Genomic DNA, 26,315 nt, shown 5'->3' with positions numbered 1-26,315 from the left:
TTTCCAATTTTTATCAGTTTCTGGGTTGTTTTCATAGACTGTGACTAAAACGAATAGGCTAATTAAGAAAGATAGTTTGTATGACTTAATATAGGTTTAATTTTTGTTTCGAATTCATTTTAGTGATAATAGAACATTTATTGATAATAACAGGCTCCTAAATTTGATTCGAAATAACTCGTTATTTTACTCGTTTGCATTTCATATTTAAAACTGTACCTGTCCTGAACACACATGTTGTTTATCATTTAATTTCTATATTTGGTAGCCTACTGGAAGACATATGCATCTTAACAAGCATATGAAATAATCAGCCCATAGCCTACTGTACTGAAATGTATTTAAGAAATAGCCGTTAATATTAAACGATAAATAAAGCAGAGGCATAACTTACTTTTGAAGGTCGAAGTCAAACTGAGGTAATTGCAGCCAAAATAATCCACGCGAAAAATAAAAACAGAAGGGAGATTATTACGCCTCGATCTTCATTGAAAAGGGCAAGAACTTTCCAAAATGAATAAAAATCATATATGCCGTTTTGTAAGAGTGTCTGAAGATAGAGAATGAGTTCTGAACTCCTTTGGATTGCACGCGATGTTGACTTTCGTAATAAATAATGAGGTAATTCAATTTGAAGAGAACGAAAATATATAATTCAAAGCTAGAACACAGCGGAGATTTAGTATTAAAGTAGTGAGACTTTGGTATTACGTTCCTTTCAAATGTCAAAATCTTCAGAAATTTCTTAGTAAAAATGCATCGGGCGAAAAAAAAGTTCGCTTCGATTTCTCAAATCACAAAAAAATAAATAAATCGCAAAGTCCTCCGATTCAGATCTCGCGTTCTTGATGGATTTTATATAATATTCCACAGAAGATGTCCGCGATCCCTCCAATAACATAGAATATGTTTTTTAATATTGCCACTGATGCTCCATTTTTCTCCAAGTAGAAGTGTAGTGGATATTGTCTGTGGTAAATCCCGAAAGTCCTCGTCTAAAGAAACGATTTAGATAGGGAGTGTTTCGGAGATCTTTCCGTTAATACTCCAACTGTCCTTCGCGAACTCCCGCCACACCGAATTCGAAAAAACGGTCCGTTAAAAACATCATTCGCGTCCCGGCTAAACTGATGTTACACATTCCGCGTTGTCTCGCTCTGCACCATCTCGCGTTTTGGTTTATTTTTGTTGTTGTCAGTGGTTGGAAGCTGGTGTGTTGTTGTCTAATGACCCTTCTGTCTGCGTTTAAAACACCATCTGGAGAGGAGAAGCGTTCTCCTGCGCTCCTAACCCCCCCCTCTCTCTCTCTCTCTCTCTCTCTCTCTCTCTCTCTCTCTCTCTCTCTCTCTGACAGCCTGCCTCCCTTGTGCGGCATAACCCCGTTCTGATATTGACGATTCCTAATATAATTCATATCACATTTTTAATAGACCTGCTATTAACATAATTAGGATGTGCCCACACTTTTCTGCAATTCTTAAGGGATCATAAGCGCTGTCCCCGTCTGATAAAAATGTCAGATTGATTCTCCGGAGAGCAGTATTATTGATGGTCAGGGAAACGGGTTTTTGAATGTATTTTGATCAGGCGCCGCTAGGGGCCGCTGTTTCCCCATATCACGTACACGCGCATTCATCAGGCGATTGACAGCAAGGCAGCTGGTGCCCGGAGCCCGATCGAGGCCATTCACATCAGATGGGAGATATGATGTTTTTGTAACATAGTTACAAACTGAGTATTTCATTTTACAGGAGCATCATGTGCTAAAACATTGACTGTTGATGGATGGATAGTCCTACTTTTAGCAGTAGGCCTAATTTAACTGCCTGCTACTATGCATAGTGTTTTATTTGTGTGGTAAAAACAATGTATAGTAGGCTACACTACAAATTTCAAATATTAAAGCAAATTTTACACATATTCCAACATTTGATCCAAATACTTTTTGCCTTCATTTGGTTTATCATTTTCAACCTAACCAATGTTTTATGAAAATGTTTTGCAATAAATGGCACTCAGTTTGATATTAATAAGTGTCCATATATCAGTTCACTGAATGTGTCTGAGACTTCTTATAAGATGACTGTATTGTCAGTAATTATTTACTTTGAGACTTTAATTATCCATATTGTTTTATTTGTGTGGTAAAACAATATATAGTGCACTACAAATGTCAAATATTACTGCAAATAAGTGGCATCTGCATACACATTTCCAAGCCATTTTTTGCATATAACAAATGTTTTCTGAAAATGTTTTGCAATAAATGGCACTTGATATTTTAACATTCAAGTGTGACTGTATGTGACAGTCGTATGCACTATTTATGAATATGGATAAGAGATGGCATTTCCACCGACATATGAATATGAATATGACTTTTTCTTGTGGTTTGGGCAGAATTTTCAATGCAGAACATATTCTGAGGCATTGGCGGAAAAGCTCTAGTAAATACAGCTGCCGCTGCTGCTGAAAAATGGACCAACTTCTCCATTTTATTCAGTTGATTCCCCATTTTTTGACTGTTTAACCATCACTGCACCTGCTAGCCATTCACTGTTGTTGTGACTCAGTTTTAGGGGAGGATTTAGCGGTGTCACCGCAGGTGAGCTGATGAGAAACACACATCTGCCTTTCTTTCTTCCCCACCCCTCAGAAACGAAGGATGTAAAGACATGTAAACAAACACAGTTAGTGCTGTTGGAGAAAAGTACACAGAGACATCTGCCCCGTTCCTCCTTCACTCACACCATTGCTTGGTCAGCCTGAGAAAGATTATAAGCACTCTGATAAAATCACAAATATGACATTAATCCATTACTGGTTATTGTTACGGATTTTCTTCCACATTCCACGGTTATTTTATTACAGTGGTCCATTATAAGAAATCAAGCGCACAAAATTGCTACACGTTACAACTATAAATTATGCATAATTACATGCAACTAACCCTAAACCAAATGCTAATCCTAACCCTATGGTAAGTATTTAGTTACTTAATATGAATCAGTACTTACATATATAATTACAGTGTAACAAATTGTAAGTAAAATTACCTCATTATGTTAATTCGGGTTTGTAACTAAACAAAATAACATGTAATTTACAAGAGGTTCTGACAAAATGTCATTGCTGGAGTCAATTTTTTTTTTTAAATAGATCATTTGAATTAATTCATTTAAAAAGTTGGGTTGTGTGAATAATTCAATGATTCACTCAAATACATTACTTGTTTCATTACTGGATGAATGCGTTTTTGAACGAATCTCTTGAATGAATGATTCAATGACAAAAACATATTTTAACAGTCACGTGTCGCCACCTACTGGCGTAACGATGTAATTAAATACAAGCTTTATATGAAGCGTCACGCTACTTTCAAAAGGTGATTTACTCTCTTTAATCACTACTGTAGACATCAGCGTTTATATCAGAACTACATATATATTATGAATTATTGACAATGGCTACCGAATCAGCGTGTTAGCTTAATGCTAATTCCAGTTCTCACCGGGTTGCTGCAATCGTTCGCCAGCATTTATCTTTTTTCACTCGTGGACGTCCCTCGAGGAAGCATAAAGACAGGAGAACTGTTCCCATATCTCCACGAACCAATCAAAAAAAACAATCAATTCTTGCGTCCCGACGCTCATTGTCGTTTACGAATCACCGCGACCGCGTCAAACGGATTGTGTCAAAATCGGGCTGATATCGTGTCATCAGAACCTGGCATAATGCAGCTAATTTATGTACCTTATTGTAAAGGGTTACCCTTATTTTACTGTAAACAGTTTATATGTGCACTTAAAAAATATATAAATATCCATAAAATGTATCTGTGACGTTTCCAAAATTGTCATTTCAACCCCTCCTACTTGTCCATCTGTTATAGAAACTGATTTGGATAAAAAATTGATAAAATCATAAGATTTAGCCTACATTATTTTCCTAATTTTTACCTGAAAATACGTCACATTACTGAAGTAAAGAGCTTTACATTGACCTAAGGGAAGCGTGTGAGTAAAAGCATGTGTGTGTGTGTGGGCGTGTGCCAGTGTGAATGTGTGTGAAGTGAATAGAATTGAACACAACTCTAGATCAAAACTCTCAGCCTTGAGAAATCCAGTAAAAGCCCAGCCCTCATTGCACCGGCTCCACCTCTCCTTCTCATGACAGCTAATACCCAGCTCACAGATATGGAATAAATCCTCTACACCCATAATTCTTAATCCACCGTACTGAAATATGTGGTCAACTCTGGTGTGGACATGCAATATCTGCCCAGATATTTGAGGATTTTTCTACAGCCAAATGCAATTTGCACATTTCAATTCTGAATGTGTCAGTCTATGTGAGGGCAAACATCTCAAATCAAGTGTGAGACAGTGGGATCTGTTTAAAGAGATTAAAACAACCATTTCTGGGTTATTTGGCAACCCAGCGCTGGCTGAATATTGGACAGAACACATGCTGGGTTTACCTAGCGTGTTGGGTTTTAACCCATTTGCTGGGTTGTTTTTTCGACAGTGCTGGGTCAGTCAATGTGATATTGAAGGTTTTTCATTTTAAATGATACAAATCCACTGTAAAATCTCTGTTATATACAGTATATGTAAGACATTTATTCAATCACGACTTCAGAAGTGAGACGTATGAAGTTTCTGATCTCCTCATGTTCTGTTTGAGGTCTGAGAAACCCCAAAGCCCTTAATAATAAGCAGCTTGATACTTTGTAACTATTCCCAATATTATCAAACTAATTAAAAATTCAACTTGATCTTCCATGAAAAGATCAAGACTATCAAAACACGAATTTTCACATGCTAAGATTTCCCGATTAGTGCAGTTTGTGTTTGTTTGTTTCAGACTGACCCCGAACCACAGCATTACTGTACTGGAAAACACACACCTTCCTGGAAATACACACCGACTTTGTGGTAAAACAGATGGTTAGAGCTTCAGTAATATCCACTGGCTGGAGTTTTATGTTCAAGGGAACATATTAAAAGTATTTGACGGGGAAATAACTTTATTTTATACACACAGCAGGGTTTTCCGGGTGTTTTCTCGACTATACTCCTTCTGATGCCTATAGGGTCGTTCCTTCTGTTTAAATGAAATATATACACTGATTATATTATATACCAAAAATAGCGTTCGTGGTGCTTGGTTTAGCAAAGATTGGTAATAAACTGAGAAACTTGTGTTTTGTTTTAGTCATGCTTCTTTGATTTCTCCACATAGGAAAATAATCTCACAGATATCAACAATGTTAAACCTCATTTTCTATATGGTTCAAACTTTTTGCATCTAATCCTTTTATATTTTCTCTCACATACATTGTACATCGTCTTCATCAGGATGGGTTTCTGGTTGTCTGTAGGACTGTGAGATGGATAACTGGTTGTCCCGGGGCGTGATGAAGTGTTTATGGCTCTCTGAGGAGTTATAGCCCTGTCTGTCCTAACCTGTCAGGTCCTTCTACGACCACACACACTTACTCACACACTCCTGCTATGCCTTTGTCTTATTGTGAGGCTAAAGCTTCAGAGAAAGGGTTAAAATGGATGGGTTAAGCATGAAACATACTTCTATGGTGTATTATTTATATTAAAGTGCACCTATTATGCTATTTTAAAGGTTTATAATTTTGTTTTGAGGTTTTCTACAACAGGTTTACATGCATCCAAGGTCAAAAAACACTTGAACTTTCTCTTAAATATACATTGCACATCACCACATTTGATTCCATCAAGGATTCAGTCTCTCTAAACCCCGCCTTTCTGAGAGCCTGCTCTGCTCTGATTGGTCACATGGACTAGTCTGCTGTGATTGGTCGAATGCTTACAGCAAGTGTCAAAAACCAAAGGCTCATTAGCATATCTGAATTTCAGCTCTGGATTGTCCTTATCTTTTGATACACAGTAATACAAATAGTAATGATGGCGACTGATAACAGCGATACCGCACACTGCATGCAAGGAAATATTCAAAAAACATAATAGGGCCACTTTATGTCTTAACTACAATGCACTAACATTAAAATTAATCAGTTGACACAATGTACTTATTGTGAACATACTAGGGATGCACGATATATCGGTTGATATATGTTAATTTTTTATAGTTATCGGCCTGATAGGAAAATTTGCCCAATATATTAAAGCTGACAAATAATATTTCCTTCAGCTGAGACACTGCAGATGCAGTTCATCATGATGGTTCTGAATTGCTTGAAATATAATAGGAATCCCTTCAAAAAGGAAAATACAGTAAAGCGCAATATGTGCAGCGCAAGTCTGTCATATCGGCTAACATTATAATTGTGTGCTTGGGACATGGATTTTAATGGTGAGACTTTAGTTTTTGTAATCAGGCTCTCAAAAATTATAAAAAAATTTGGATTTAGATTTATCAGCCAGTATATCGGTTATCGGCTTTCAGATATAAAGAATTATCGGTTATCGGTATCGGCCAAAATTTTCATATCAGTGCATCCATCATATTTTACATAGAAATTATATTTTAAAAAACCTGCATGTAATTAGAGCTATAAGTTATTCCTGTGAACACTTTAATAATGACACTGTTGACCTTCAGTCACATCTTAACCCAACATTAAATAGCAGCACAAGAGTTACAGCGCAATACAACATCAACACAATGAAAAACAGATATGAAATTATCCGACTCAGTGTTGGGTAAAGAAGATGGGCTGATTTGACCGAATTGGGGTCAAAATCACCCAAATTTGGGTTGTTTTTTATTTGAACCCAGCACTTTTAGAGTGTATAACGCAACAGGAAGCATCTACAACAGGACTGTGATTACAACACTCACTGCAATTGCAACATGTAGTTACGCAGAGTTTCTGGCCTTATAGAGTTGCAGTGACTGGAGCAAATGGTGCAACATGGGATTCTTATCGCCGTGACAGCAGTTTGATTGACAGCTCTGTGCTCTCATGGGGGGTGCGCTCGTAGACAGCCTGTCAATGTCAGCGCCTGACAGGTCCTCCTTTCTAGCTCATTTAGGGCTTTGTTGATGCTCTCCACACTCCTCCGAGTGATCGCTTTCAAACCCCTCCATTATGAGATGTATCTCTATTCCTCTGACCTTCATCTAGTGGCATTAAGAGTGTCCGTCTGTCTTTCTGCATCAGATATAGGCCTTTCCACACTAATACGCTTTCGCTTTTTCTCTCCTTTTTGGCCTTCAGTTCACACTGAGACAGCGTTTTTATTAAAGGAGAACTCCGGTCAATTTTAACATTGAGCTCATTTTTTTGTACATTTGGAGTGCTGTCAGTACAGAGAACAACGACAAAAATCGGTGTTGCCTACACAGTGTTATCCTCTTTTTAAAATTTGCACCCTGTTGACTTCAATGGGGCAAGTTTTAAACCTGCTTTTAGCCTCTTAACATCCTTGATGTGTCATTACAAGTGCACAGGTCATGCGAGTGATTCCTTCAGAGTGAACACGGTGAATCTGACTGCAGTAGATGTGAAAGATATGAATAAAAATGATGTTATTTCAGCCAGCGCACATACCTGTATTTACATCCTGTTTTCGGTCGAAGTCCACAGTAATCGATTGTCGAGTTCACGCGCATAGGTTTAGTTACCTATGATCACGCGCGTGAACTCGACAATCGACTACTGTGCCCCATTGAAGTCAACAGGGTGCAAATTTTAAAAAGAGGATAACACGGTGTAGGCAACACCGATTTTTATCATTGTTCTCTGTACTGACAGCACTCCAAATGTACAAAAAAATGAGCTCAATGTTAAAATTGACCGGAGTTCTCCTTTATTGAAAACAAAGCTTTTTGAAAACGCTCTCCAAAGTGGATCAATTTGAGAACGCCATTTTCGCGTTGTAGTGTGGACTGGGAAAACTGAGGTATTTAAAAACGATGACGGAAGTTTATTGCACCAATAGATATTCATGTTTATAGCGTTATTGTGGCTGTTATGTGCTTTTCACTTTCACACTGTTGCTAAAATATGTTACTTCACACACTCTTCATATCACAGTCCTGCAAAGATGACAGAATTCACTCACATCTGCTGTCCTGCGGCGAAACATGAGCAGTGAGCAGACCAAACATATAATAGTGAGTGAGATCTGGACACTTCAGTGAATGATGAGATATTTTGATTAATAAAATGATCCTGCCAGAAGAATTGCGCGATAACTTTATTATGTATTTTTCCATCTGTATCATCTCAGTGAGCTTTTGTGCGGTTTTACGCATGCGCAGTATAAGGTGAATTTAGCGTTTTCAGGCGTTTTCCAAAAAGTTTCTCATCCACACTGAAACGTAAAAAAATAAAATGCATACAGAGAGCGATTCAGCGATCCAGAGCGAATCCGGATTAATGTAGACGTAGCCGGAGTGGCAGAGATGCCGGCATCTGATTTGGCGTATTGTGTCCGTATGGAAATGACGCTTCAGAAATGAAGCAGAAAAGAGAGAGATAGCATGGGTAAGGTAGATCTTTTTCTCACTCGCACATTATAAAGCCTTTCCCGTGGCTCCAGAGTGCTGGAAAGAGATAAGACTGGGAAACACGGCTCTTTTGTCCTCTCTCTTTGTTCTCTCCCACTGAAGCTCCGGCTCTGTTGAGTCACCCGCTCAGACTGCAGTAAATGAAAGTTATTTTGAGCTCGGAGAGGGACTTTATCTAATGAGACGGTGGCCTTAGGCGAGGAATGGAGGCATCCAGTTTTCGGAGAAAGGCGCATTGCAGAAGCAGATGTGTGTTCGCCAACGTGTTTCTTCAGTGAAATCGCTGGTCTGAACCGCAGAGATTACAAGATGCAACGACGAAATGTGTGTGTGAGCGTGAAGAGGTTGTCATTTCTCAACAGGGTGATGCTGACAGAGAGAGGATGTGAGACAGGACAGGAAGAGAGAGAGAGATAATGAACTGTGTTTTGTAATGCGACATAGCGCAACAGATTTTTGATATAAAATGTCCTTTCTGTGTTGAACTTTGCTGGCCTATGAGCTGACTACATGAAAAGATCATACTTATATTATAAACACTCTGGTGCTCTTCGTGTGTCGACCAAAAATTACCAAAAATAAATTCCAATGAAATTAATGTAGGCTACTATATTTTAGTTTGAAATATTTGGCATTTTTCCCGGTGGGTGTGGTCTTCAGATTATGACGCGTTGCGCTCTGTCTCTATGATCAACAGTAATGTAATCATCCACGTCAACAACGAGCGCTTGGGTTGAATTCGTGTACAACAAAGATGACTGCCGCGGGAGAATTGAGATTTCACGAGTTCACACTTACAAATAAGTCAGATAGAATAATAAATGCGTATTTGGCGTGCTGTCCGAGGAGAGGCTCCGGCTCGGTATTCGGCCCGAACCCAAAGCACTCCCCCCGTATTCCTGGCTGTGGAAGAACAAGCCGAGAGTGAGTGGAGGGATGCTGGAAACTGTCAAGGAATGTTAGGTGAGTTGACAGAGTGAATATATATATGCTTCCTCTCATGCTGATAGGGTAGACATGGTGTTTGATGACAAGTTAATTAGATTGATTATTTGAACGTGTTCCTCCCGAACTTTGTTTATGAAACATCATGTGTAGATTCCGCCATCGCGTCTGTTATAGAAGATATCAACAGCGCATTAATGTGAAAAGAGGAACAGAGAACCGCGATCAAGGCATTTGTCGATCGGAAAGATGAATGAAGAACATACGTCACTTACTCCGTCGCTCTGATTGGTTGTTGGTCTATCCAATTGAGTGCAGAGGGATTTTCTTTCCTGGTTCGGTTGAAACACGCCCCATAATCACAGCCCAATGGAGCAGATCAGACTCACATTCTGACTAGAATCTGATTATGACGACGTCAGGCTAATCAATTATATACACTGTATTTATAATCCATTTATTCACTTTTTGAGCATAGACCTTAAACTTAAACTTAAACTGTCGTAAATCTTGAATGCTTTAAGACCGCAGACTTACTTGGCAGATTATTGCTGAAGAGAAAAAAAGTAAAAAAAAAGTGAACTTTAAAAAAGTAAAATAATTTTACATGTATTGTTTATTTATTTCATATCACAAGTAACAAAGCGAGTTATTGGACGGGAGCCGCACTACAAAGATTTGTTCATTCATCAGCTGAAAACAACACACTATAAGATCAAATCTCGGGACTTAAGAATCGATCAGTTCATCAAAACGAGAAACACAATCCTAGCCATTCAATATCTATCAATTCTCATTCAAATCTCATACTTTTGCTCGCAGACTTTGGTATCTTCAGCAAATCTGAACACTATTTGCTGAGGTTTTTTTTTGATCAAGAGAAGCAATCAACCATTCAATCTAAGAGAAAACAACCCAGATCCCATTCATGCAGAGATCTCGTTCAGTTCCTCGCTGGTGTGAATCTGTGGGGTTTTCGTTAGCGTGTGCACATCTGTGCGTGGACCTCGCAGGTGCGCGTGTTGATGGTTAAACCCTGACTCCGGGTTTGTGTGTTCAGGCAGTTGGCAGCGCTGGGACTGGAGATAGCGAGAAGAGGGGGTTGATGCACACTATCAAGTCGTGAACATCTGTTCCTCATAGAGACCGCAGAGCAGAGGAAATAGGAAGAATAACTGTTCTCTGCTTTTCTGTCTCGTACTTGTTTTGTCTTCATCTTCTCCTGTCCTCCCCCATGCCGTGTGCTCACATACACACTTATACAGACATTCGAAGACTCCTTACTAGAAAGTGTAGTGGTACGCGGTGTGTGTCAGATGGTGTACTTGCTTATATGTGACCCTGGACCACTTAACCAGTCAGTTAAATGTGTCAGTTTTATCTGAAATTGAGATTTATACATCATCTTAAAGCTGAATAAATAAGATTTCCATTGATGTGGTTTGTTAGGATAGGACAATATTTGGCTGAGATATGATTCTGGAATCTGAGGGTGCAAAAAAATCTAAACATTGAGAAAATCTCCTTTAAAGTTGTTCATTTATGTTGGCGATTGTGCTGCATTCACTCACAGAAATACATGTTTTATATATTTACGGTAGGAAATTTACAAAATATCTTCATGGAACATGATCTTTACTTAATATCCTAATGATTTTTGGCATAAAAGAAAAATCAATAATTTTGACCCATTTAATGTATTGTTGGCTATATACCAGTGTGACATGTGACTGGTTTTGTGGTCCAGGGTCACAATATACCATGAATAATTATCATATACCATGGTATCTAACCAAACGACACGTCAAACAAACAAACAAACAAACAAACAAGCTCTGTTCCAAAACCTACAGATCTGACTTTCAAATCAAAAAAACATTCATGAACTCTAATGCAAACATTAGCCATTAAAGACATAATTTATAACTAATTGGTGCAGTAAACAAGTGTCTCTGGAACTATTTTATATTTGATCATTTATAAATCAGTGTATAATAGATTATGAGCATGTGCATTGAAAAAGCAAATGCACGACTTAGTAATTATAAAAATAATATGAATGTAACTATACCTGTTCTTATAATTGCAGTATAGGTCTTAATGAGCCTTTATATGTTTATAGAATAGTAATACTTAATATAGTTGTATAAATGGGGCTATAATTCATTGTAAGCATGGGCTTCATACTGTAGAAAGTGTTACCGTAGGCTACTTTGTTAAAGAAAAATATAGTTTTATATAATATAAAAATAGCCATCAAAGATCAGGATATTGGGTCCTGAGAGGCAAAACAGTGGCATCTGAGAATGTAAATTAATATATATATATATATATTTCATCAGTTGAGCCCAATTGGATATGAATATTAAAAGGGAAGACCAGATGTTTTATCAAGCTATTATTATTTTTACATTTAGACACCGATGCGTTCAGGTTGACTGGGACACTCTTTGCCATTGAGATGACTGTGGAAAAGAGTCCCAATAAACCTGAAATCACGGCAGACGACCACGTGACTGATTAAAGACACTGAATGGGACCATTTTTATATTTTGCTTAAAATAAGTATCTACTAAAAACAAACAAGCAACGTACATAATAATCAAAATGTTCTCATTATGAGCAGAAAACAAAGTCAATGTGATTACGTAATGTGTGTCGCATCACAGCTAGTGCAAGATGAGCATTTGTGGTTAAAAAGTATAAATATTATTATTTTTTTAATAAAATGTCCACTGGTTTGTCTAGATAAGACTCTTATTCCTCGGCTGGATCGTGTCGAGACTTTGAAGCTGCACTGAAACTCACATCTGGACCTTCGACCTGTTGGACCCCATTGAAGTCACTATATGGAGAAACATCCTGGAATGTTTTCCTCAGAATCCTTCATTTCTTTTTTCGACTGAAGAAAGAAAGACATGAACATCTTGGATGACGAAGGGGAGAGTAAATGATCAGGAGATTTTAATTCTGAAGTGAACTACTCCTTTAAATCTACCCCAACCTCAACTTTATGAGTCGGATGTCACATGCCTGTCCTGTCTTGTGTAGCACATGTGGTGTTTGTGTTCCTGTCTCTGTTTTGACCCCACCCTCCTTGTTATCTCATTATTGGTTTCATTTGTCCCACCTGTTGTTCCCTCATTACCTGCCTGATTTGTCCCTTTAAGTTCCTTTGTGTTTGCAGTCTGTGTCGGATCGTTGTCTTGTACACGTCTCCTGTTCTCCCGTGACCCCTTTTGGTATGTTCGTTTTTGAAGTTGTTGTTTTGTATTTAGTTATGTTTTCCCCCTCGTGGGTTTTGTTTTGTTTAGTGTTTCTTTTGTAATAAATATCTTTTTCCCTTTGCATTTGAGTCCTCCCTTTGTTTTCTGTAATTTACGTGACAGAACGATCCGACCATGTCAAGGACTCAGCAAAGGGTCTCTTCCCCAGCCACCGAGCGGGAGAGGAGGCAAAGTTTTGAGGGGACCCGGTTGGTCATATTTCGCGGGACCCGTGGAGGCCGCAGTAGAGGAGGTGGGCGAGAGGAATTTCAAGACCACTCTCCACTCTGGCCCCTCCTCGACCCAGTTCCGGTGGTCCCAGTTCCGGTGGTTCCGAAACGGAGGAGGAGAGGAAAGAACCCCTCCGTGGCTATGTCGGTGGTCCCTGTTCCGGTGGTCCCTGTTCCAGCGATCTCAAGTCCGGTAATCCCTGTTCAGGGGGTCCCTGTTCAGGTGGTCCCTGTTCAGGTGGTCCCGAGTCTGGTGGTCCCGAGTCTAGTGGCCCAACCCGAGACTGTTCACGTTCTGTCTGCCCAGTCAGAGACTGTTCAGGTCACATCTGCCCAGCCAGAGATGGTTCAAGCCACGTCTGCCCAGTCGGAGACAGATCGGGAGATGCCCATTCTCATGGCCGGGGGGGCACTGATCGGCTATTTAGAGCGTTTAGCTCGGATCCTGGAGACGCCCTTCAAACCTTCAGTGTCTGTTCCTGAGCCGGAGCCAGTGTCTGTTCCTGAGCCGGAGCCAGTGTCTGTTCCTGAGCCGGAGCCAGTGTCTGTTCCTGAGCCGGAGCCAGTGTCTGTTCCTGAGCCGGAGCCAGTGTCTGTTCCTGAGCCGGAGCCAGTGTCTGTTCCTGAGCCGGAGCCAGTGTCTGTTCCTGAGCCGGAGCCAGTGTCTGTGTCTGTTCCAGTTCCAGTTCCTGAGCCGGAGCCAGTGTCTGTGTCTGTTCCAGTTCCTGAGCCGGAGCCAGTGTCTGTTCCTGAGTCTGTGCCTGTGCTTGTGTCTGTTTCTGTGTCTGTTCCTGAGCCGGTGGTGTCTGTTCCTGAGCCGGAGGCGTCTGTTCCTGAGCCCTCAGTGACCGCGTCACTGGCCATTATGACCACAGCCATGTGGTGTGTGTGGGCTACGCACACACTTGGACCGGTGGTGTCTGTTCCTGGGCCGGTGGTGTCTGTTCCTGGGCCGGTGGTGTCTGTTCCTGGGCCGGTGGTGTCTGTTCCTGAACCGGTGGTGCCAGTTCCCGAGCCGGTGGTGCCAGTTCCAGTGCCCGAGCCGGTGGTGTCTGTTCCAGTGCCCGAGCCGGTGGTGCCAGTTCCAGTGCCCGAGCCGGTGGTGGGAGTTCCAGTGCCCGAGTCGGTGGTGCCAGTTCCAGTGCCCGAGCCGGTGGTGGGAGTTCCAGTGCCAGAGCCGGTGGTGCGAGTTCCAGTGCCAGAGCCGGTGGTGCCAGTTCCAGTGCCCGAGCCAGTTCCAATGCCCGAGCCGGTGGTGCCAGTTCCAGTGTCCGAGCCAGTTCCAGTGCCCGAGCCGGTGGTGCCAGTTCCTGAGCCGGAGCCGGAGGCGTCTGTTCCTGAGCCCTCAGTGACCGCGACACTGGCCATTATGGCCACAGCCATGTGGTGTGTGTGGGCTACGCACACACTTGGACCGGTGGTGTCTGTTCCTGGGCCGGTGGTGTCTGTTCCTGGGCCGGTGGTGTCTGTTCCTGGGCCGGTGGTGTCTGTTCCTGAACCGGTGGTGCCAGTTCCCGAGCCGGTGGTGCCAGTTCCAGTGCCCGAGCCGGTGGTGTCTGTTCCAGTGCCCGAGCCAGTTCCAGTGCCCGAGCCGGTGGTGCCAGTTCCAGTGCCCGAGCCGGTGGTGTCTGTTCCAGTGCCTGAGCCGGTGGTGCCAGTTCCAGTGCCCGAGCCAGTTCCAGTGCCCGAGCCGGTGGTGCCAGTTCCAGTGCCCGAGCCGGTGGTGCCAGTTCCAGTGCCCGAGCCAGTTCCAGTGCCCGAGCCGGTGGTGCCAGTTCCAGTGCCCGAGCCGGTGGTGTCTGTTCCAGTGCCTGAGCCGGTGGTGCCAGTTCCAGTGCCCGAGCCAGTTCCAGTGCCCGAGCCGGTGGTGCCAGTTCCAGTGCCCGAGCCGGTGGTGCCAGTTCCAGTGCCCGAGCCGGTGGTGCCAGTTCCAGTGCCCGAGCCGGTGCCTGTTCCCTGGCCGCCCGAGGGAGAGTCTCCGCCCTGGCCGCCCGAGGGAGAGTCTCCGCCCTGGCCGCCCGAGGGAAAGTCTCCGCCCTGGCCGCCCGAGGGAAAGTCTCCGCCCTGGCCGCCCGAGGGAAGGTCTCCGCCCTGGCCGCCCGAGGGAAGGTCTCCGCCCTGGCCGCCCGAGGGAAGGTCTCCGCCCTGGCCGCCCGAACTCTGTGGCCCGCCCTGGCCTCCCGAACTGTCCATTTCCTCTGGTCTGTCTCTCCCGTCCCGCCCTGTTCTGTCCCTCCCGTCCCGCCCTGGTCTGTCCCTCCCGTCCCGCCCTGGTCTGTCCCTCCCGTCCCTAGTGGAGCGTCTGGTAGCCGCTCCTTAAGGAGGGGGTAATGTCACATGCCTGTCCTGTCTTGTGTAGCACATGTGGTGTTTGTGTTCCTGTCTCTGTTTTGACCCCACCCTCCTTGTTATCTCATTATTGGTTTCATTTGTCCCACCTGTTGTTCCCTCATTACCTGCCTGATTTGTCCCTTTTATAAGTTCCTTTGTGTTTGCAGTCTGTGTCGGATCGTTGTCTTGTACACGTCTCCTGTTCTCCCGTGACCCCTTTTGGTATGTTCGTTTTTGAAGTTGTTGTTTTGTATTTAGTTATGTTTTCCCCCTCGTGGGTTTTGTTTTGTTTAGTGTTTCTTTTGTAATAAATATCTTTTTCCCTTTGCATTTGAGTCCTCCCTTTGTTTTCTGTAATTTACGTGACATCGGATGTACAAGTGATTTTGTAGTGGTTGTTTCCAAGAATATATAATGAATACGACACATTATAATGCGGTCTTGTGGGCATTGAAACACAGCTTCTCTGTTTTAGCCATCCTGAATACATCAGATCCTCATGTTCTGTCATGAACCATCTGCACCTGAAACATGAACATTCGAACAGCGCTGCGTTCCAGAATATCAGTGAAGTCGAACACATTATTGATTTAGTCTTTGTTATGCCTGGAAAAGCATTCAGGATAGCATAATTCCTCTGTCCTCATTCCTCCCTAAACACACACACACACACACACAGCGCTGTCAGCTATGCTAAGATGCTAAAGCACTGGCCAACATATCATCCAAGCATACATATTCAAATCGCTGTGGATTAGCGCGGTTTATAAACCCTCTGCTGCCAGCGATAGGAAACAACCAGACTTTGTTTTGATAATTTCCCCCCTCTTTTTTTTCTTGAAAAATGTCAGGGTTTCAATTCAGCTCCCCCATCTTTTTCTGTGTGTGGTGGTGGGTGGCTGTTTTTCATTGCAGACTGGTGTGTGTGTGTGTGTGTGATGATAAGCCAGCGCTCTGACATCTCTCCGGTTATCGTTTTCCGCAGCTGTTGCCCGAGTCGCTCCACATCTGCCGCCTCACAAGAAGCTTCGCGACATGAAAAGCCCCTTCATTACCCAGCTGTTGACTACACCTCCCATCAGCCCCTTCTCACACGTGCTGGAACGCAAAGATGAGATGATGTTGCCCAGAGAGAAAAACAATATGTGACCCTGGACCACAAAACCAGTCACATGGGTCAATTTTTTTGCTGAATAAATAAGCGTTCCATTGATGTATGGTTTGTTAGGGTATGACAATATTTGGCCGAGATAAGACTTGAAAATCTGGAATCTGAGGGTGCAAAAAAATCGAAATATTGAGAAAATCTCCTTTAAAGTTGTGCATTTATGTTGGCGATTGTGCTGCATTCACTCACAAAAATAAATGTTTTATATATTTACGGTAGGAAATTTACAAAATATCTTCATGGAACATGATCTTTACATAAAACCCCAATGATTTTTTAGCCTGGTAATACCAAACTCTGCTACTTCGCTTTGCTTCGTAGAAAGAGTCTGGCATGGCATAATTGAAAAGCGTTTTCTTTCTCGCGGGGGGGGCGCTTGTCTGAAGTTTAAAATCACTGGTTACCCGTAAGCCAATCACATAACGTTTGGTTATGGCGTGTGTTATGCACATGCTCAGCCGCATCTAACTTCCACTGTAAACACATGTATGATGTGAAAACAAAACCATCGAGCGAAATACCAGAGTGAACATGGCTGTGAACGACTTTTGCAGATTATGTGAAGTAAATCTACGCATCCACGGTACAATCAGCGTCTACGTCACGGCTCTCAGCCCGCCCTCTGTTCGTTGATTGGCCGGCTGTTTTCAGGCCGGAGGAAAACGGAAAGCTATTACGCTGTCTCAGACTGAGTACAGAAGCGAAATGAAATTGAGCGGAAGTACGAAGTCTGACGTAGTCAGGCTAATGATTTTTGGCATAAAAGAAAAATTTATAATTTTGACCCATGCACTGTATTGTTGGCTTTTGCTACAAATATACCCGTGCGACTCGTGACTGGTTTTGCGATCCAGGGTCACATATTATATGGTGACAAAATTGGTGCATAAGGATGTAGTGTAATGACGAATTATTATTTTTTCCGAAGTGTTGACAACTTAGTGTTAACTAATAATAGTTGCAAACTGGTACTACCAACAAAATATTAGTGCATTCCTGGAACTGGGCGTCGTTACACTACATCCTTATGCATCGCTTTCTGCAGGAATTTTATGTGCTTTTCCCAAATCACTGAAGTGACGTCGACGTCCGGGTTAGCGGTAGCATTAGCCGTCAGGCAAGTGTTATTTAAATAAACTCCTGATGTACTTACAAACTTTCCAATGCCTCGTTTTATGAGTACAGAACCTATTTGTACTACTGTAGAAGTTTGGTGCCATTCTGGGCATTATCAGAGGGGTAATTTACCAGATACAGCCTTGGATCCATTAGCGCCTGCACTAACCCATCCGGCTGATATCTCTAAATAAGCTCTAACTTTAATAATGTTCAACCAAGGGAAAAAAGGCTTTGAAATATTGGGGGAAATATTGTTTGGCTCGAGGTCATGGTGCAAAGGACCCTAGGTTGATTTTACTCCGAACCATCCCTTTAATTCCTTATATAACTGTTTTAATTTTCCTTGCTTTTATTTTGTGATTATTTTAATTCCTTTCTGTGTAAAGTACTTTGAATTACCATAGTGCATGAAATGTGCTGTATGAATAAACTTGCCTTGCCTTGGTGTCAAAAGATGCACGAGAGGCGAGAGATGGTGTATTTTCCCCGGGTTTAATAAAATGACTTAAAGGGGTGGTATAATGCCTTTTTCACAAGATGTAAAATAAGTCTCTGATGTCCCCAGTCCTCTGAAGTTTTAGCTGAAAATACCCCCCAGATATTTTTATATAGCATGTTAAAGTTGTCACTTTTTGAGGGTGAGCAAAAACGCTCTGTTTGTGTGTGTCCCTTTAAATGCAAATGAGCTGCTGCTCCCGGCACAGGGGGCGGAGCTTCAATAGCTTGCACTCACACACACATGCACTGAACATTTCAAAAACTTTTTGCCTTTTATGTTCAAACCGGATTCAGACAATGATGGAGAGACTCGAGAAGTGACAACATGTAGAAGCAACAGGACATTTCTGAATGGTTAGTTGATGAATGAATTTATGAAGCTGATGTGTAGTTATCTTCTAGTCATTGATTAGCATATTCTGTCTTGATTTTCTATAAATCGTGTTCAGGGGGCGGGGTTTATGTAAATTTTAGGGTTGGTGATGTCACTAACCCGTGAAGAAGCTTGTTGTCTCTACCAGCCGTTTGTTGTAGTCCTTAAAATGCGATTTCTATAAAAGCAAATATCTCCCTTTGCTTTGAACTTTGAGTGTTGTAACTTTGCAGATGTTGTTTATGCTCAAACAGCAACATTACACACTAACTAAAGTTAGAAAAGTCAAATCATAATCAACCACCCCTTTAAACGTCACACCCCACAACATGGGGATTGAGTGAGAAAAAGCATCCAAATAAACATTCAACTCTGGTCACAAATAGAAAGGGAAATAAAAGAAAGTGTACAAAAGTCTCTTCTCCTGCTCACTGTCACATCTATTACTGACACACTCTCTAACGCACATGCGCAGTTCTCATCGTACCTCGAATTACCGTAAATGCACTGTTACAGTATGTTAAGTGACCGTTATAGTGCACACTAGGGGTGTCACAATATTATCGTATCACAATATATCGCAATACAAAAATGCAACTATGTATCGTGGATAGTTCACCCAAAACAAAAATTACTGTGTGAGAAAGTTTAGTATCAGTACTTCATTAAACTACTATATAATGTTGAATATAATGTATAATAATGCAATGGGGGAATATTTGTGTGTCCTGATAATGCCAAATGTTTGATGTTACCAGTAAAAAGTGCCTACATTATATTAAATAGATCTAAAAACAGTGCAAACATATTCATCAAAAATAATTCAGTATTTTCAGAATCATGAATATTGTTATTCTGGTGTCTCTATTGTCCTGTGCTTTGGGTTTCAGCACCAAGTCCAAGCCTATTCATTTACACACCAATGTAATACCAGATTTAGCATTTTAATCAACAGTACATTTTTTGTTAACCTTTTATCATATGTCTTGGAGTATCGCAATAATACCGTATCGTGAGTTCTGTATCGTGATCTGTATCGAGTCGTGACATGAGGGTATCGATACACCACTAGTGCACACACACCTCGATAGGTGGCAGTGCCTGAGACAAGCGTTGGCCTTCGGGACGTTTAACTCGCTGCCTCAGCCGTTTTATCACTGAATTACAGGGGATGTTTATGACTAAGCCTAATCACCCTGGGCTTATCAGAGAAACGTGTGCAGAGCTCATTATTGCCAAGAGCCGAGCGCCACAGGTAATGTGCAACGCTGTATATTACCTTTCAACGCAAGCTAAAACCATTTTCGCCCTAAAGCCATAAAGTGCAACTTAAAAGTGGTACTTTGGCTTAAAATTCTTGTATTGGTCTCAAGTGGCTTCAGAGTTCTCAGATATTGTGATCCCGGTTACATGATTTGCTGTGCATGTGCTTTTATCCTGTGCAAAGAAGTCAAAAAGGGTGCAAGGTAAAAAAAAAAACATGGCCTTTTCCTGGAGATTCAGTTTCTGTCTGCCTTGCTGAAAAGAGGCTACGAGGTCACGAGATCTGGATTTTTCCGAGGTGTATATTATAAAGGCTTGTGAAATAATTGGCTAATATTGTTTTAAGTCCGCTTTAGTGCTGAGAGATATTGCACAGCACCAAGATCTTCTCATCTGAGCTGTCATTGGTCTGTCAGCTCTCGTCAATGTCAAGAAATTTGAGATGACCAATCAAATAAAAGTGGGCGGGGCTTTATTCACAGAAGCTGCTGAACGTTAATTCCAATGCACATTCACTGCTGTTCAAAAGTTTGGGATCAGCAAGATTTTTTTTGTTTTTTTTTAAATTGGGAGATTAAAATAAATCAATACTTTTATTCAACAAGGATGCATTAAACTGATCAAAAGTAACATTGTAACAAAAAATTCTATTTCAAATAAATGAAATAGAACTTTCCATTCATCAAAGAATCCTGAAAAAAAATGTACACAACTGTTTTCAACACTGATAATAATAATGAATGTTTTTTGAGCATCAAATCATCATATTAGACTGATTTCTGAAGGATCATGTGACACTGAACACTGGAGTAATGATGTTGAACATTCAGCTTTGATCACAGGAATAAATTACATTTTAATAAATATTCTAATAGAAAATAGTTATTATAAATTGTCATAATATTTACAAATACTGTTATTTTTTTGGTATTTTTAATCAAATAAATGCAGCCTTTAGTGAGAATAACAGACTTCTTTTAAAAACATTAAAAATAGTACCGATCCCAAACGTTTGAAATGCACATATGTTGATCAGAGAAATAAACATTTCCCTCATAACTCGCTCAAATTTGGACCTCAGTGATTTTAAACCCCGGCTGGTCACCAGAATATGTTTTGGATGTTGTTCTCCATCACAGGATCCCACCAGACGTCTCTACGTATTTCTTCAGAAGACATTGACTAGGATCACATGCATAGTGAGATATATGCAATATTGCCTCATGTAAACACAATACCTTGATCAAATTGATGCGATTAAAAAATTTAGTCAATCAAGCACAGATTTGTTAACAGCGGTCATTTTTTGGGCAAATTTTTCTGCTGTTCACCAGTTTGAATGTCGTTCTCCATCACAGCATCCCATCAGACGCCTCTACTAGAGTACTGGGCAAGAGTCATCCAGCATCACATGACAGAACGACCTACAACACATGCATGTTTCTGTCTCACCTGTTGACTGCTGAAAATTGTTAAAAGTTTGGGGTCAGTAAGGTTTTTTTTGGGGGGGGGGGGGGGGGGGGGCAAGGACGCATTAAATTGATCAAAAGTTACAGTAAAGACATTTATAATGTTGCAAAATATTCTATTTATTTTCTCAACACTGATAATAATCATAAATGTTTCTTGAGCATCAAATCATCAGAGTGATTTCTGAAGGATCATGTGACACTGAAGACTGGAGTAATGATGCTGAAAATTGTCATAATATTTACAAAATACTGTTATTTTTTGGTATTTTTAATCAAATAAATGCAGCCTTGGTGAACAGAAGAGACTTCTTTTACAAACATTAAAAATCTTACCGATCCCAAACTTTTGAAATGCATGTTTGTAGATCAGAAAAATCTACATTTTCTCGAGGGAGCTTCTGAACCCAACTAACTCGCTCATGTTTTGTGATTTTAGTGATTTTAGTGACCCTTGCTGGTCACCAGAATATGTTTTAGATGTTGTTCTCCATCACAGGATCACACCAGACGTCTCCACTAGAGTAACGTTGACAAGAATCATCCAGCATCACATGAAAGAACGACTGTGTTTCGACTCTACAACACATGCATGTTTCTGTCTCTCACCTGTTGAGTGTCTGCTGGACAGTCGATGAAGCATGACCGTCTGAACGGTGGAAGATGCTCTCCTGATCCCAGATCTGTGAAGTCTCCTTGCATGGATCTCTCCAGCCATCTCATCCCAATGCATCAAATCCACAAATCAACTCCAAAGACCCAGCTATAGTTGTGGGAAGAGCAAAGGCGTCCAGTTCAGGAACACACGCAAACGTCTTCAGGAACGCGACCCAACGAGAAGATCAGACGCAAGGATCTCGAGTCCTCATGAAACTGGAAAAGTTTTCCTCCTTTTAAATGCTGACCACAAACTCTTTCCTCTCTCTAGCTTAGGTGGCAATATCGGTGCCGTTCTCCACAGTTAATGGGCAAGCAGTGTTATTCTGTCACAGCAGGAGACGTGTTCCTCTCTCTCTCTCTTTATCTCTTTCTCTCTCTCTGTAACCGCTCAAAGGAAAGGGTGTGTGTGTGTGTGTGTGTGTGTTAGAGAGGTCAGACTGCCTGTGGGCTGAGACTGTACTTTAATTGGTCAATGTGTGTGTGTGTGTGTGTGTACATATTAAACCAACTAGAACTGAGTTAGAATCTCCCATTGATGACAACCAGGAACAAGCACAATTGTAGTGATATTTCATAAAGAGAGTTAGGATAAATCTGTTATAACGTCTAAATTAAATAGCTTTATACAGTCAGATCAAAAATTATTCAGACACCAGATATAATTTTTGATATTTTTTTACTAGTGTGTGCAAGACACTATAGTTCATTTATGTAAGTGAGGAGAGCAAAATAAAGTAAACTGTGACATATTATACCCACATATTCTTCATACAGAGAATACCAGTGAAATTATAATAATTTGGGACCAAAAATTATTCAAATACTTTGACCTGATCATGTTTTGCTGAAGTGTTTTTTCTTTAATTGCTAATGCTCTTTTTACACACAGACTGAACAAAATGAAGCATTGCTTGGTGATTGTTTGAGCTAAACTGGTATTATATAATTGTGTAATGTGAGAAATGTTGAAGGTGTGTGAGTACATTTTTGTTTGGTTGTATATATATAGATATAAATCAAGTCCTCAGCTCGTGTGTGCTGTCCTCATGTTCCCCAGGCGAAAGTAAACAGTGAAAGCTCACACACAGGTTTCCTCTGGCAGGAACCAGATGTGTGTGTGGGCAGATCCTTCTTCCCGTTCCTACCGGACAGTGTTGCCCGTTCTTCTGATAAGTTCAGATGGTTCAAGGGCGAGAATCTCTGTGCAACTCCCATCTGAAGGCATGAAAATCAAGCTTTTAATGTGGTGTTTTTAATATGCTTTAAGACAAACCATGTGTAAATTCATAAGTCGACACCATTGCTGAGTATTTTCTCCATAAACTGCAGTGAACCAAAGACAGTCTCAAAAACATGGTTTGAAATCGCTGGTGTTTCTGACGTCACAAACTACCTTGTAACCAATCAGATCAACGTGTGATCGTCAACCAGTGGATCTCTGAGCTGAGCGAGTGAGTGGAGGCGGGGCTCATTTGCATATTCATAGAACCGCGTATACTAAATGAGGCAAGGGTGTAGAAAAAGAAAGAATTATTTTTCAAGGAAGAAACACTTAAACGTTATTTTGCTGATCAAAGATGAGTTTTAAGGGATACAATTATTGACTACAGGGGGACTTTAAAATCTGAAGGCATATTGCAGAATTTCTTGCAGTTGGCTTCAGTTTAAAAACTTGATTTTTACATTTTGCGGAGAAAATGTGAGACTAATGTTTTGTCTGTAGTCGCATGAAAGAACTAGCAGCGATGAAAGCCGACTGTGTTTGTCGCCTCACGTCGCCTGCGTTTGAAAACACTGCAATGACTAGAGGAGACTGCCAACTAGCACATGCCTCTGCGTGTAAGGAAATATCTAACACTGTGTCCTAACCAGACGCGATGCATAATCTTCTAGCAACAAATAATGTGTCTGTCCACACTAGACACGACGCGACTGCGAGATGCATTAAAATCAATCAAAACCCACAGCCAATCAGAACAGCGTGTGGGCGGAGTCATCTTGACGCACTTGCAAGAAAATGGATAAGTAGCCTAACTATAATCAAATTTACAAATATTACAACATTTAAACGTTATTAAAAATACATACTGGGTTACTAAAACAATCTTTGTCAAAGAATACACTTGTTTGTTCACAGTTTGAACGTTCTTGTTTCCATTTGTTTAATTTCAAGATCTGAGGTGAATTATCCATCGTTGCTTTTACAGCTACAAAGCTGGAGCACTAAATGATATTCAAAGTCACATTACACGCTTTTAACATTAAATAAAGCACATAAACAGCACCTGAGATTATTATCGCCACACTTTGTGTTTGTTGTTCCAGCGCGACGTCGCAGAAAAATAGAAACCGTTTCTAAAATATAATTGTCGCGTGTCGCCGTCGCGGCTGGTTAGGACAAACACTCTGATTAACATGGAGAAGAGGCGTTTTATCGCGCGTCGCGGCGCGTGTAGTTAGGACACGGTGTAAGCAGAATCAATAGTCTATATTCATCATTCACAAAGAGAGAAATCTTCCGCTTGAACTCTACTCGCGTAGAGCTGTTAACGGAAGCCAGTGATTATAGTTTATAAAGTTACAAACATGGATATTTTTCTTACACAAACACATGGCTTCGCTTCAGAAGCCCTTTATTAACCCCTGGAGTCTTAGTATGGATTATTTTTGACGATGATGCGCTTTTTTGGTCTTCAAAATCTTGTCCTCCATTCACTCCCATTATAAAAGCTGTGAAGAGCCAGGATATTTAATATAACTCTGAATGTGTTCGTCTGAAAGAAGAAGTCTATTATATAGGATGGCTTGAGGGTGAGTAAATTATTGGATAATTTTCATTTTTAGGTGAACTAACCCTTTAACACATGTTCTTATAAAGGGCTGAAGAGTAGCAGCCTTGAGGCTGATGCAGTAATGCTGGTACTGAGGAATTAGCTTGTGTACAGCTGTGACCCACTGGCCTCCACACACACACACACACACACACACACAGAAGTGAAAGGGGATGTGCACACAGATGCACCGGCTGTCACTGCCAAACTCACACAGATGGTGGCCAGCAGAGTGGATATGAGAGTAGTGTGTGTATGTGTGTGTGTGTGTGTGTGGGAGTTCGACCATGTGTTACAGGTGGAAGTTTTGTAACAGAGGCATAACTATATCATAGTTTTTTAGTCCCCCATAACCACAAAATATTTTAGGGACTTTCCTCGTGTGTAGTGGAAACTGTTGTGCTCTTTTTTTATATCAACGGCTAAATCTGGTTTTTGAGGAATAAAAATACACTCAACAATTGCCCTGTATGTCAGTTTTTTTTTTATTTGAATCATAAATTAAATGGTCAATTCCCTTGTTCCATTAAGATTTATACAAAATGTTTTATCAAGCTCTAGTTTTTTTTTACTCATTTAAAATTCTTAATTCATAATATGAATAAGGATAATTCAATTTCATTTTATGAAATTTTACTATTGACTGAAATGCGTTAATCTTGAAAAATGGCATAATTGTTTTTTAGTAAATCTGGGCCTATGACTTTTTTTTCAGGGGAAAATCAAGAGAAGTGACTGGCATCTAGAGGAAACAATTAAGATATTAATCTGAGATCTCTTTTGGGATTTTTCTTTTTAATGGGTATAAAGGTTAAAACATATAGAGCTCATTTAACAATGACACACTAAATCCTCATGGCTTGAATATAAGAGTAAATGTGTATAATAATCACAATAATAACACAGTTTATTGCTCTGCTGGAACCTGAAAGGGCCAGATGTGTGTTTGCATCTTTGTTTCTCTCATCTTGCACTCTTTAACTACGCTAACACACAGATATAACAGTCTTCTGTGCCTGTAAAACATATTTAATAAACATTCTCAGAGACAGGAGGATAACATATAATATTACACTGCAAAAAAAATGCTTTTCTTATTTAGTATTTTTGTCTTGTTTCCAGTCCAAATATCTAAAAATTGTTAAATCAATAAGCATTTACTAGATTACTAAAATTACTTTTTATATCTTGTTCTCTGGGTTAAAAAAAATCAAAACTAAGTGAGTTTTTGCTTAAAACAAGCAAACTTATCTGCCAATGGGGTCAGAAAAATGGACAACAACAATTCAAATGGAAAATAAGATTATTTGTCTTACCCCATTGGCATAATATTGTACGTTTTAAGCAAAAACTCACTTAATTTAGACCCCCCCCCACCCCCCCCCACCCCCCCCACTCCCCCCCACTCCCCTTATGTAATTTTACTTATCTAGTAAATGCTTCTTGATTGAAAAGTCTTTAGCTATTTGGACTGGAAACAAGACAAAAATACTAAGTAAGAAAAGCATATTTTGCAGTGAAAGTCAGAGATAAAGTCCAGCAATAATTGTGCGTAAACATGTCCAGGTGTGTTTATAAGTGTGTGCATCTCTCAGTCCGCCGATGTTGTCAGGTATTAAATGTGTTTTTGGAGGAAGGCAGATAATGA

The 26,315-nt window shown here is 40.8% G+C and overlaps 1 protein-coding gene across 8 annotated transcripts in view; it reads right to left on the bottom strand.

Moving 5' to 3' along the window:
- cbfa2t3 (CBFA2/RUNX1 partner transcriptional co-repressor 3) overlaps window positions 1–21,920 on the bottom strand; it is a 66,272-nt gene extending 44,352 nt beyond the window's left edge. For 7 of the 8 annotated variants that reach the window (XM_084108661.1, XM_084108662.1, XM_084108664.1 and 4 more), the window contains exon 1: window positions 21,786–21,920. In XM_084108661.1, the coding sequence (XP_083964787.1) occupies window positions 21,786–21,909 (124 nt within the window). In that variant the 5' untranslated portion in view covers window positions 21,910–21,920. Of the gene's footprint in view, window positions 1–394; window positions 1,262–21,785 lie in introns of those variants that run through there. The other variant, XM_084108667.1, reaches the window with a different exon arrangement.
- Window positions 21,921–26,315: the final 4,395 nt, after the last annotated feature.

The sequence above is a fragment of the Abramis brama genome, assembly GCF_963993115.1.
Source record: "Abramis brama genome assembly, chromosome: 3".
NCBI lineage: Eukaryota > Metazoa > Chordata > Actinopteri > Cypriniformes > Leuciscidae > Abramis > Abramis brama.
This window is presented reverse-complemented; position numbering and strand designations above follow the sequence as displayed.